Below are 14,015 nucleotides of genomic sequence, written 5' to 3'. Positions count from 1 at the left end.
TCTAGAAGGGAAAAATTCCCCCACATAGAGAAAAGGTCTTCTTCCATACAAAATTAGAAAAATCACCACAGATGGAAGAGAAAGAAACCAGAAAAAAGAGAAAAGTGATAAACAAAAAACTCCCAAGGAATCAAGGACAGGCAAAAAACTCTCAGCCTTAAAAGAACTAGAGAAAAACAACTTCACCTCTAGACTTCCAAGAGGAAAACGTAGAGAGAAGGGAGACTTTTACGTGACCAACAGTGGCAGAGTCATAATGATGTAGGAGAAGACTTGGTACAAGTACAACAATTTATGTCAAAAAGATAAAACGAGCGTGTAGGATTAAAGAAACAATAAACTCCGTGAAGTGTTAAGAAATTCTCAACTTTAATTAATAATTCAAGGGTTTTTTTATTATTATATTGTAAACTCATCTATAAATAGTAAAAAAATACTTATACATAAAGTAAACTTAATCCTAGTAAGAAAATAAAATATTTGTAAAGAAAGGAAACATATTCCTAGTAGTGAAAGTAAACATAATTTTTTATTTTTTATTTTTTATTTTAAAAAAAAATTGGAAGTGAACATAATACTAGTAAGGTAATAAAATAAATAAAACAAATATAATCCTAGTAAAAAAAGGAATTAAAGTCTTAGTAGTGAAAGTAAACTTAATTTTGGTAAGGAAATAAAATATTTGTAGAGAAAATAAACATATTTTTAGTAGTGAAAGTAAACATAATCCTAATAAGGAAATAAAATAAATAAAGCAAATCTAGTCCTAGTAAAGAAATGAATTAAAGTCTTAATTGTAAATAAGAATAAAAAAAATTAAAAAAAAATTCCTACTTGACGATCAAATCTTTTCTTTTGTACTTTCGTTGTCTGAGAATAAATAAATTTCTAATCAAACGACGCTGCTCTAATATTATTTATAACATTTTTCTTATTTTTTATTTTCACCGAAAATATGGGTAAATTCCGTCCTACATCACATAAATTCATCTTTAGGTGGCGGAACTAAAATAATAAAAAAGTAACAATATGATTTTTTTTTTTAATAAAACAAAAATTTGAGTATTCACTTGTAAATAACCCCAAAAGAAAAGTGGCGAAGTAAACCTTGGAATATCATGAAAGTTCTCCGCCCGGATTGAAGTCCATGCAGGACTTTCGGTTGATGAGATATTTGGTTTTGATAGAGTTCCGTCAATGAAAACTTTGTTTTTTGTCCAAATCCATTTTCATCGACCTACTATGTGTGGTAGTTGTCTCCAACGAGCGGTTGAGATACAAGAGTAGATCTCCGACTATCACTGTGGTGTAGGTAGAATGCGTTGGAACAATCTGCAATGAAATTTGTAGACGAGGAAGATAAAGATCCATGGAAGAAGAAGAAGCCACGAGAGATAGAAAGAATAGAAAGGAAATCATATGAGCTTTGATATTAGTGGCGAAGCCAGGAAAATAAAAATAGATAAATCTTAAACTTAACTTTATACAAGTCATAAGTTATAACTGTATACAAAAGTTACATGTCTATAAAATCATCTTTAAAACTAACTTTTATTCCGAATACAAAAGTGTTCAAGTTTTGCTATAGACATGTACAAAAAAAAAAAAAAAATATCCAAAAAAGAACTTCGCATCCCCTTCGAATTGTGGTCAACGACTGTCATTCATGGAATAAAATTCATCCATTATCATTTATCATCTCTGTAGTAAAATCTTTAGCAATTTATTTCTCAATATAAACTAGCAAATACTATGCTACAAACTCATTCTATTCTATTACATAATCTAGTTTTTACCAGTAGTATAATTTTTTTAGTGCTTGGATTTCATTTTTTCCAAGGCCATCATATGGTTAACCCAAAAAATAATATTTTTTAAAGGTTTTTTTTTGTTTTTTTTTTTGGGGGGGAGAGGGGGGCATGGACCCCACCCTCTAAGGTGCCTCTGCCCCAGTCTGATACCATATTGGAAAACAAAGTATGCGGAAGAGAAAATGAGCTTTCTATCATTTGATACACTCAATTGATACAAAGTGTTTTTATTTATATAAGGAAAGCTAAGATAACTAAATAACATAAAATCAAACTAACAATAACATTAGGGACAGAGCCAGAAACTATTAGGGGTAGGAGCCAATGGCCAAAAACTTTTATTGCTATAGGCCAATAAGTTAATTTTTTTTGTTTTACTTTTTTTGTTCTTAAGAATTGGGAGGGGGGCATGGCCTATACCAGCCCCCTCCTTCGTCCCTGATAAACAAAATGATACAGCTCAGTATGCACATGTTGGTAATCTAGCTCATCAATGCACGTGGTGATATTCCTCCTAAAAACGTTTGATTTCATTCTTTTGCACATCTCTTGTCCATCTATGTATTATGAGAAATGCTTGACATTCCAACACTTTTTTTTTTTTTTTTTTTCCAGAATTTAGTTCCAACATGATGTGTCACAATCCTATGAGATTCTGACATATTTCTCCAAAAGATAGATCTCATGAGATTGTGATACATCAAGTTAGTACCAAATTATAGAAAAAAAGTGTTTGGATGTCTAGCATTTCTTATGTATAATGCCAGAAGTCACTCTTGTGTTATTCTTGTGTCCCTAAAAAAATGAAGTAGTATTTAAAATTACCATTAGGTTTGTGAATGATCATTATTGAAGGATATAAAAGTGACACATGAGAGACTTTTAAAATTACTCATGTATAAGAGATATATAACAAAATGATACCAAACACATCTCTATTCGTCCAGTTCACCATAACTAAAATAGTAAATATTAAACTAATATGTGAAAAAGTAAAATAGAAAAACATTATTTCACAGTTAAAATTTTGATTTATTAAAATATAAAAGATTTTATCGGTCAAGATCTTATTTTATTGCATTTAATAGTGTATATTTTATCCTATTATTTTAAAAAGAAATTTAGTGCCGTAACAACATAACGTTATTAGTATGTAAAATCTAATATGGAAAATGAAATATATGTTTATTAATATATTTTGGAGTTTTTTATTTTATTTTCTAAAATAGTATTTTATTTTTGACATAAAAGTAAAAATAATTATGAGTGATTTGAGTTATTGGTTAATATTCTTGTTTTAAATACACAAAACCGATAAGAGATCATTTGACAAATCGATTTTTTTTGTTTTTTTTTTCTTAAAACTATTTTCAATAATAAAAACAGAAAATCGTTTTCAATTGTTTTTCCATTAAAAAGACATTTTACGAACTGTTTCGGAAAGTTTCCGAAAACAAAAAAAATAATGGTAACAATTTCAATAAATATTTAACAAACGAAGTGTAAATAATTTTGTAGATATATTTTAGGAAAAAAAAACCAAACGCAGAACAAAGCTACCAGACGTACGTAGAGGCATTATTCTGTTTGACTAGGTCTTATTTATAGTATTTCTGTCTGTAATGGTCTGAGTCTTGTGGCTCAAGTGGGGTACACACGTAGTTGGTGGTGTCTTGTATACACTTATATGGTAATTTGTTATGTACCATTCTTTTGATTAACGAAAGATTTATTTTTTCTTAAAAAAAAAATTACCTCCACGTGGCACAATTTTATTAGTAAGCATACACAATTGTTTTACTCCTCCGCAGTACAATACCCAGTCTAAACTTCCCGAAGTGATGAAAATCTCTCACATTGAAATTCATATATACTGACATACTGTCAACACTTTCCAAACTAGCATACGTGTGACGAGACGAAGCCAATGGAATTCCGCCACGTCGTCAGGTATACCATATGTGTAGCGAGTACATTCGTCACCGAAATTCCAGCGAGTTACGAAGAAGGAAAAAAATCCAGATCCCAGAGGCCGCTCACGTGTTCGCAAGCCATATCTCGTTCTCTCTCTACTCTAAAACAGCATAAAAAGCCCCCAAACTCGCAAACACAGAACCAAAAAACCACAAACACAGAGACTGAATTGCGAGAATGGCGTCTAGGGTTTCGATTTGCTTCGTGGTGTTCGCTGTGTGTCTTTTCGCGTCGTCTCTGACAAAGATCGGTGCCGAGGATTCGGAATCGAAGGAGTTCGTGCTCACCTTGGACCACTCGAACTTCTCAGACACTGTCAGCAAGCACGACTTCATCGTCGTCGAGTTCTACGCCCCATGGTATTATAACCACCCGATCCTTATCGCTCTTCTCTCACCGTTGATTGTGTTGACTTTGACCGATCTGTGCTAGCAAATTGTGTCTGTAGGCGTCGTTTTGCTTTCTTTTTGTTGTTGATCTAGATTGTTGAAAATAGTATTTCTAATTTGCTTTTACGGTTCGAATTTAACTGTTGTTTGTGAGAAAATTCAAACTTGATTTGATTTCTTATCCTGCATGCAGTGTGTGGATCTCTCTTATTCTCACTCTTGTGAATTAACGTAGAAAATTCTCTTTACATTTGATCCAAAGCTGAAAAACAAATCTAGTTACAATTTTTTTTATTCATGTTTTACCGTATTTGTGTTTCTATTTTTTGCTTTTTAAATTTGAATTTTGAAGAATGTGCACTTTTACAGTACTCTTTTTTTTGTTTTTTGTTTTTTTTTTTTTATTATTTTGTCTCAAAGATTTCAGTGAATTTTGGACATCTAATTACCATCGTCAGTAAATTTGTTTTATGTTTGCATAGTTGCGAATATTGCATGATTGAGTTTCCAAATAACTAGATCTAGCAAAGATGTCACTATTTATATATAGTAATTTACATACCATGCTTCCAACTTATGAGTTTGTTGCATGTGCATAATGATTGGATACATTTTCTTTTTCTTTATTTTTATAGTAAACGTTTTGAATTTTTTTTTTTTTTCGTTTTCTTCTAGGTGTGGCCATTGTAAGAAGCTTGCTCCAGAGGTAATAAGATTTCTAAGCTCAAGTATTTGATTAGGATTTTGCCCTACACATTGGATATTTGCTCTGTAGAAACTTGTATTTGTTCAGTTACCTAACTACGTTAATAACTTTCTTTCATTTGTAGTACGAGAAAGCTGCATCTATATTGAGCCAGAATGACCCTCCAATTGTTCTAGCAAAAGTTGATGCTAATGAAGAGGGAAATAAAGAAATTGCTACAGAATTTGAGATTAGTGGTTTCCCCACCCTCAAGATTTTTAGAAATGGAGGAAAGATTTCTTCGGAGTACAAAGGTCCACGTGAGGCAGATGGTATTGTTGCTTATCTGAAGAAACAAAGTGGTCCTGCATCTGCTGAAATAAAATCCGTGGAAGATGCTAGTAGTCTTATTGATGACCAGAAGATAGTCATTGTATGTGCTCAATCCTGTTCGTTTTCTGTTTCTTTATTTTCTGTAAAGGTCAAATAGTAAAAATATACTCTCTCTCCACGCAGGTTGGTGTATTTCCAGCATTCTCTGGCGAGGAGTTTGTGAACTTCACGGCTCTTGCTGAGAAATTGCGTTCAGACTATGAATTTGGCCATACTTTGGATGCCAAACTCCTTCCGCGCGGGGAATCATCGGTGACTGGTCCTATAGTTAGGCTGCTCAAGTCATTTGACGAACTTTTTGTTGATTTCCAGGTATCATTTATTTTTATAAGTATCATCACAACAGATTCTTTTGATTTATTTCATGTATTAGATGCAGAGTTTTGTTTCTAATTTATTCTGACATCCATGCAGGATTTCCATGTGGATGCTTTAGAGAAGTTTGTTCAAGAACGTAGTGTTCCTATTGTGACTATCTTTAATAATGATCCGAGCAATCATCCTCATGTTGTTAAATTCTTTAACAATAAGAATGCGAAGGTAATGAATTGATTGTGTACTTAGTTAAATTTCTCAATAATTTCCATCATATTCTACTGTGGATGTGTTTATAAGTACTACCTAAAAAATGGTTTTAAAAAGTTCCTACATTTTTTTTGCTCAAAACTGTTGCATACCTTTGATCCTCTAGGTATAGATAGGGATTAATGGCTTAGGCTGTGTACTTAGTTAAATTTCTCAATAATTTCCATCATTTTCTATTGTGGATGTGTTTATAAGTGCTACCTAAAAAATGGTTTAAAAAAGGTCCTACATTTTTTTTGCTCAAAACTGTTGCATACCTTTGATCCTCTAGGTATAGATAGGGATTAATGGCTTAGGCTGTATTTAATCTTTTGTTAATTCTTCAATGAGTTCACATGAAATTGTTGGTTGTCTGTCCTTTTCCTTTTGGTTAGTTGGTTGAGAGAAGGAATGAAGCCAGATATATATTTGACATATGAAACATATAGTGGTGAGAGGTCCTGTCCTATAGGATTAGTAGAATTATGAAGAAAGCATAAGAAAGAGACTGTAATTAGGAAGCTTCAAAATAGTGCATACTGACATTTCCCATTCTCAATTCCTAGTTTGGAGCTCTTCTGATTCATGCTTAGTTATTATTTCATTGGGATAAGCTTTATCTTGATCATCTTCTAATTGTATATTTTGAAATTGGTAGGCTATGTTGTTCCTGAACTTCAGCAGTGAAGTTGCTGATTCTTTCAAATCTAAATATCGTGAAGTTGCTGAGCAATATAAAGGAGAAGGGATAAGTTTTCTGATTGGAGATCTGGAAGCTAGTCAAGGTGCCTTCCAGGTTAGAATCTTTTCCGTCTGCCACTCCACTTTTGCTTCTTTCCTCTATATGTTTCTTTGACATGGTGAATGTTTTGTAGTATTTTGGACTTAAAGAAGAGCAAGTGCCTGTAATCATCGTCCAGAAGGTTGATGGACAAAAATATTTGAAAGCAAACTTGGAGGCTGATCAAATTGCACCTTGGGTCAAGGAATACAAGGTGATTTTTTTCTTCTTCTGTTATTTACTGCACTAGTCCTGTAAGCAGCGTTTTTATGATCATATAGCTTTGGAGTCCATTTTGATTGAAGGAAACAATTGCAGGATGGCAATGTCCCACAACATAAGAAGTCTGAACCTATTCCTGAAGCTAACAACGAGCCTGTGAAAGTTGTTGTTGCTAACAGCCTCCAGGACATTGTTTTCAACTCTGGAAAGAATGGTGAGTACAATCAAACTTCAGTTAGACTCTGTCTGGTATGCTTTTTCAATGACTGGCATGGCTAAGCATTCTCACTCTACATTTTAAGGTATAATTCTATTTATTTCCTGTAGCATTGAATCATTACCTAATGGAAATAATTGATTGAGAAAACAACACATAAATATAGATGTCTTGAGTATCCAACAGCTTCTGCCATCGGTTTTTGGCTGATTGGCTTCTCCCTCAAAAAACAAGTTTGTAGGGTGAAGTAACTGTAAAATCCTAAGCAGGAGTGTGAGTTTTATTTAAATACCCAAGTTTGTAGGGTGTTCAGTGCCTTATCTAATGCTTTATATGTTTTATTCTTGTTCTTATCGAATTGCATGATGTTTCAATTTACAGTTCTCCTAGAGTTTTACGCACCTTGGTGTGGACACTGCAAAAAATTAGCTCCAATCCTTGATGAAGTTGCTGTCTCATATGAAAGTGACGCTGATGTTATAATTGCAAAGCTTGTAAGATCTATTATCTTGTTAACTCTAGGAAGAATTTTGTATATTTATTTCAATTATGAGTTACTGCTTACCATTTTGTTTTGAAGTTGCTGTCTCACCGGGTGGTAGGGAACTTGCTAATAAAAAAAATTTGTACAGAATTTTGTGGCATGCTTATTATCATTTTACATTGTGAACTGACTTCATCTATATCTATAATAGATCTACAGAACACTATATTATTGTTAGATTTTTATTATATTTCAAAATTGTTAAGAACGAATAATTCGAAGTAGTCAGTTTTAGCAAAAATAGTTTGAAGAACAAATATACATTTGTCCTTTCGTCTTTACATCAATATTTTCTGTTTATCAGAGTTGTATAGATGAGACTCTACCTGATCTCTTTCCTATGAATATCTGCTGTCATGTGTTATTGCGTTCATACTCGCTTTCTTTTTTGAACGTGGGTATTTTATCTTTGATATTGTAAAATATGTTCATATTTTTCCTCTCTTTCTAGGATGCAACTGCAAATGATATCCCAAGTGATACATTCGATGTCAAAGGTTACCCAACTATGTACTTCAGGTCAGCAAGTGGAAAGCTGTTGGAGTATGATGGCGACAGGACCAAGGAAGACATGATAAATTTCATTGAAAAGAATCGGGATATAACTACCCCACAAGAGACACCACAAGAGACACCAAAAGATGAGCTCTAAAGGAGGTAAATATGACTGGCTGTTAACTTTTTTCTATAATTTTTAAGTAGTTGTAAAGTATTAGCTTGGTCTAGCATGATACCGACACTCTTAAGCATATTTTGTTATGTAGAATAGACCTCTTGAATGGAATAACTTTCTATGAAATTGCCGTTTCTTTGTTTGGTCTCACATAAAAATGGGAGGAATGTTATTTATGAAGGAATACATTGTGTATTTTTTTTTTTTCCAAAATACTTACAAATTTTTATTTTTTTTTAATTCAAAACCAAATAAATAAATAAAAAAAAACAAAAAAAGTAATGAATCAATTCTATGTGTGGCCGACCACCCACAAAACACCGGGGCCCCAAGACCACCCCGTGCTCATCGGTGATATTCTTTCCAATGCCATTTGTTTAGAAAAACTATTAATTGTGACTGATACAGCCTATGTGACTTTGAATGCTTTTCTATTCAACCTCATGTAATATCTGATCCTGTCAGCAAGTAAAAAAGCAATTAGTTCTGATATTGTGCGTAGCATGACGTTTTTCTTTCCCTTTCCCTTTATTATTTATTTATTCTTAATATTTATTATTCTCCTTTGTCCCAAGAAAAATGAAGAATTACTAGGTCTATTTTGATGAATGGGCAGATAGTTGGGCTGTAGCAATAGAAGTGTACATATATGGCCTTCCAATATTTTAGACGTAAATGAGTTAAATACTTGCAGACTCTTCTGGTAGCCCCTCTAGAATGTTGAAAACTTATTGATGTTTTCTCTTGTGCAGGATGGACACCCTTTTCACTCTAGAGGTTACAGACTTACACAGTTTTGTATGCATCTGGTCGCATGTGTTCAATGGCTCTTACAACTTGGAACAGTAGCCCGATCTCCCTTCCTTTCCAGTCCTCTGTTTTCTTAACTCTCAAATTCTGTTTCCATGAATAAAATGGGAGGAACCGTTTGATATATTTGTAGCTGTGGCGTAGCATAGTTTACATTGTTGTAACAGTTTTGTGATTTCAGTTAAGTTAAATTAGAAAGGATAATTTAAGTTCAGAGAATCAGGTATCAAATTGTTTCTTTAACGAAGCAAAAGAGATGCGCATCTTTTTTTTGGCCCAGTTTCATGTATGTGTTGGAGTTGCTGCTCTAAATTATGCATGATATGATATGTGGTGGTACGCGCATAAAACTTCTGCCCAGTTGGTGATTTATCACAAAACAAAATCTAGGACTTAAAATCTGACCACATACTAAAACAGTAATTAAAAACCTAGGCTTTTTAATTACCAGCTTCCGTAGAATTGAACTTTTTATTTTTTCGTTCAGAAAGAGATTAACTTCGAAACGAACTTACTTTCAGCTAGACTATGTTGAGGGCTGTAACTGGATTTGAAAGAGACATAATGGTATTTTTAATACAGCACTACATTCATACTCCATTTCCTTGTAGAGGGAAAGTGGATCGTATTAAGCGTGAGCCGATGAAATTGCCATCCCTAATTAGAGCTAAAATTTGTATTCTATATGATTAAGTGTGAGCCGATGAAATTGCCATCCCTAATTTGAGCTAATGTTTATATCATCTCTACGAGAAAAGTTTTTCCGATTGTTTTTCATCTTTTGAAAGATCAACGTTCAGTTAATTTTTTCTTCATTTAAAAGAATCATAGAATTCCACTAGAACCACCTCTTATATATGAACTGCCAACCGTAGGACATCATGAGAATTCTGCCAACAAAACTAAATATATTCCTTAAATCTTATATGCACCCACACCGGTCTCCAACACAACTTATATACCACGGCTAATCTCTTAATGTTAGATCTTGTCTCTGAAAGCTCTAGAGATATTGCTTAATGTTATGTGCGCCTAAGTGTATCTAATTCTTACTTATACGACAGCTAATCCCTTCATTTTAGTTATCGTCTCCAATGGCTCTGGAGACACTGCTCTCCTTTTGCTTATAACCTTGTTGTTGTTGATCATGGTGATATCGATAATGTTGTCATTGTCATTGTCGGTGCAACTGCTTATGTCTTTATTAGAATGGACCAGAGATTTCAAGAGGTGAGGCTGAAGCTTGTTTACGTCTGTCAACTGAAGAGGCTTCAGAAGGAACTCCTCTGCCCCTTCTTCTAAACACCTGTAGACTCAAACATAGATTTCCGCATCTGGTCAAAGCTGAAGCCTTTATTCTTGAAAAATAAGTAATAAATGAAGGAAGAACATCGTGAGAGAAACTTACTTTCTTATCCTAGAGGGTACATTCTCTGATGACATGACCACTACCGGTATGTCTTTCCAAGAAGATCCCTACATGTGTAAGCCAAGACTTTTGCTTAGCCACTAAGCTAGGGAAGGAAAATAAAAGGCAAGACTTTCAATAATAACCTTATTTTGTGCTTTCAAAATGCCAACTGGAAGGGACTAATTCAAATATCAACAGCAAAACCACCAAATTCTTAAGAAGTGCGGCTTCCACTCAAACTTCTACTGTTTAATTCAAATTAAATAGTAAAATATTACATTTTGAAGTGAAATATTTAAAGATATTGCAGCTTTTACTATAATTTTCTTAAAAATTGACGGGACAGCCAACACGGCAACCACTAAAACGTGAATTGCTACGCGACAATCTACGTCATACTCATTTCTTTAAAATATGGACCGACACTTGATTTAATAAGAAATTTGTAATAAAAGTTGTAGCAACAAGTATTTTTTTTCTTTGAACAGTGTATATCCTTGTCTCTAAGCTTTCTTTGATTGTTTTTAGAGATGGATATTTCCTTTAAATTGTAACATGCACCATTTTCTTCATACATATCTGCATCCTTTAGTCTTGTCGCTAACTTTGTCAAATGTTTACAAACTATTATGAAGCATGCATGTAATATATATTACTATATTAGTTTAACAGAAGTAATCATTAATCACGGAGAGTGGTGATGGTGGTTAACCTTGACTCTCTTCAGTAAATCATAGCCGTTCATTCCGGGCATTGAGTAGTCCGTCATGATCAAGTGTACTTTCAACTCCTGCATTTGTTCAGACATTATTAAAAAAATATTATATGTTATTATGTACAAAATTATAGGGTAAAGTCATTTACAACCTAATGTGTCAATAATTAAGAAAAATTGATAAGCCAACTTTTTTGTTTAATTATTTCATTAATTATGGACTGCTACACACATCAGTTTTTAAATGAAGTTGCAGAAACCCTAGTACCAATCTTAATCATAATAGTTAAAAATAGAAAAATAAAGGGAAAGAAAAAGACGAACAATAACAAGAATGGCCAAAATTATGTGGAAGTTTAAGAATCTAAAATAGAGAGTGGGAAAAACTTGAGCATGGGAAAGTTTTTAGAATACTAATTAAAAGTAATTCTAAACATTCAACTCTCATTTCACTCTTGTTTTGCTGGGATAATGTGGCAGTACTCATCGGTCTTTGAATTTTTTCATTTCTTAATAGAAGCGGATCTAAATATTGATATGTACTGTTACGTCAATCTAGTGAGATGAGAATTAAGTATGTAGCATTATCAAATAAGTAAATCACCTATTTTTTTATCAGCGTAAAGTTTTTAGATTGCTAAAACTTCATTTCCATCATTCCCCTTTCATTTTAACCGGTAATTTAACAGCGAAAAACCTTGTTAAGATGAAGTACAAAAAGAGTTTCATTGTTTGCTTAGAGTAGGCTCTTCATAACATATATACATATATATATATAGACATAAATTTCCTATAAACCAATTTGTAGGAAATTTCATACAACCCACATATAAGATTGACATGTTTTCTTTAAACATGTGAGAAACACATGCTATTAAAACATGTGTTTTTCACATGTTAAGGAATACATGTCAATCTTATATGTGGGTTGTAAGGAATACATGTTTACAAACTGATTTGTATGTAGAAAATTTCTGTCCTATATATAAAAAAAGATGCAATGGCATTTCTGAGTTGAAATCTTAACATTCATCTGGCATTTTGATAGGCCAATAATCCGAAGATACATTAAAGAATATGCCCGATTGAAGGGATCGAGGGATTAACAAATACATTGCTTTTTCCCGGTACCCTAACTCCTTTAACGATATATATAGAGATAAATCAAAAAACTTTTATCACATTTCTACAGTAAACCTCGATCATGTTTAATACTCTTCTGGTTTTCGCTATATATTAGCAGTAAAACCAGGCATGCTGAGAGATGGTTCAATTGCATTTTTACCAGCCGTTAAAGGTGTTCCATCTGAAAAATTCGTCTTCATATATTAACTTTAATTCCCTTTAATAATCTCCTTGATGGTATAAAAATATAGGAACTCTTTTCTGAAATCATGACAGCTTTTGTTAAAAAAAAAAAAAAAAACCAACGATATATAGAACGAAATTTTCTTAATATGTTAAAAAATATTTCATGGGAGGCTTAGGGCCCTAAGATATTTACGAAATTCAGAGAAAATCTCACCTCTTGTTGTGATGATTGGGTGGAAGACGATGAAGCTGTAGAGTCACTCTCTTGGCCATCAAGCAGGCGCAGATATTCAAGAGCTTTATCCCCAGAATCCACACAAGTCACTGCAACGTACAACAATATATATATTACATTTACAGGAATAATATTGACGAATAGATCATAGAGAATTACATAGAATATGTACCTATTTTCTTAATTATTCCATAATTCAAACCCCAAATAATCAACAAGCAACCTTGAATTACAATTCGAGTAAAATTAGAAGAAGAAGAAGAAAGTGTGCTAGTTGATGAAGGTTGTAGATAGTCATGATATATGTATGTATATATATAGATACCTTTGCATGAAGATTCTCTGAGGAGCCTCTCCAAGATCTTCCTCTCAGTGAGACTATCATCTACTGCAAGAACATGAAAATGCTGTTTTTGGCTTTGTTGGGTGTCTGCAACGTTAACACCTGAACGTACCTCCATTAATTTGGAAATAAATAATGGGACTTGATCGAAAGAAAGAAAGTGATCGATCGGCTAGCTATTTCTTTTGGATTAGATATTCTGCAAGGGGAAATGAGATTGGTGTGTGTTTGTTGATTGTTTCGTAGGTTTAATAATAAGTAGGTGCAAGAGTTCTTTGCAAGATACAACATGTCTGTGCGCGCGTGCCCATGTGTGCTTTTCATGCTAGATCTCTCTATAGATTCTCTACACCGCGTTGGTACAACCACCACTCATCTCTTTCTCTCTCTCTCTCTTCTTTTTTTCTTTGTCTGGATTTTGTTTGATTGCTAAGGAAAATCTGGATATCTGTGTGTACCCATTTGGTCATGATGAGAATAGAAAGGGGTTGATTTTGGGTTGGATTAGAGAGACTTTGATAATAAAGGCAGTTAACTAATTAAACTATTATTATTAATTTTGATCTCTAGCTTGATCTTTTTCTTCTCTGATTTTTATATTCACATTGGCTTTGCATGCATGTTGGCCGGGGTTGAAAAACTTTGTTCCAACTACGGCCGGCCATGGCCCATGGCATCAGCCTACTACTTTTGTTTAGGGAGCTAGGATGTGACCCATGATATAACAGCAGCAAATTCATAAGATAAATTCATACGCCAACCAACCTTTTCAACTTCCAATTGTCTATTTCAATTAGCAGTCCGGCCTCTTGGCTATATATATATATACTAGCTAGCTAGCCCCATCTCCAATTTTCTGTACGTAGATTAATACAATATTTAAGTTCATCAAGCATGTTAATTAATACTTTTACTGCAGCAAATTCTAATGTTTGTT

At 33.2% G+C, this 14,015-nt stretch overlaps 2 protein-coding genes across 4 annotated transcripts; one reads left to right on the top strand and one right to left on the bottom strand.

Annotated features, from left to right (window-relative positions):
• The first annotated feature begins 3,833 nt into the window (after positions 1-3,833).
• Positions 3,834-9,342, top strand: LOC133865703 (protein disulfide-isomerase-like). Its single transcript, XM_062302140.1, has 11 exons — positions 3,834-4,144; positions 4,850-4,880; positions 5,005-5,292; positions 5,376-5,564; positions 5,667-5,792; positions 6,475-6,612; positions 6,692-6,811; positions 6,916-7,033; positions 7,418-7,530; positions 8,032-8,237; positions 9,006-9,342. Exons 1-10 carry the CDS (start codon positions 3,963-3,965, stop codon positions 8,230-8,232), a joined length of 1,506 nt encoding a protein of 501 aa, XP_062158124.1. The 5' UTR covers positions 3,834-3,962; the 3' UTR covers positions 8,233-8,237; positions 9,006-9,342.
• A 554-nt stretch (positions 9,343-9,896) lies between these two features.
• Positions 9,897-13,584, bottom strand: LOC133865704 (two-component response regulator ORR9-like). Of its 3 annotated transcripts, none has more exons than XM_062302142.1 (6): positions 13,061-13,570; positions 12,908-12,958; positions 12,715-12,824; positions 11,187-11,264; positions 10,472-10,539; positions 9,897-10,369 (listed from the first exon to the last, which is right to left on the bottom strand). In XM_062302142.1, exons 1-6 carry the CDS (start codon positions 13,194-13,196, stop codon positions 10,117-10,119), a joined length of 696 nt encoding a protein of 231 aa, XP_062158126.1. In that variant the 5' UTR covers positions 13,197-13,570; the 3' UTR covers positions 9,897-10,116. The 3 variants fall into 3 exon arrangements, with proteins under 3 accessions (XP_062158126.1, XP_062158127.1, XP_062158128.1); XM_062302144.1 differs by having other exon boundaries at positions 10,261-10,397; XM_062302143.1 differs by lacking the exon at positions 12,908-12,958 and having other exon boundaries at positions 13,061-13,584.
• Between the last annotated feature and the right edge of the window lie 431 nt (positions 13,585-14,015).

This window comes from Alnus glutinosa, chromosome 4 (assembly GCF_958979055.1).
Source record: "Alnus glutinosa chromosome 4, dhAlnGlut1.1, whole genome shotgun sequence".
Lineage (NCBI taxonomy): Eukaryota > Viridiplantae > Streptophyta > Magnoliopsida > Fagales > Betulaceae > Alnus > Alnus glutinosa.
Note: the sequence above shows the minus strand (reverse complement) of the source record. Positions and strands in the feature narration are given on the sequence as shown.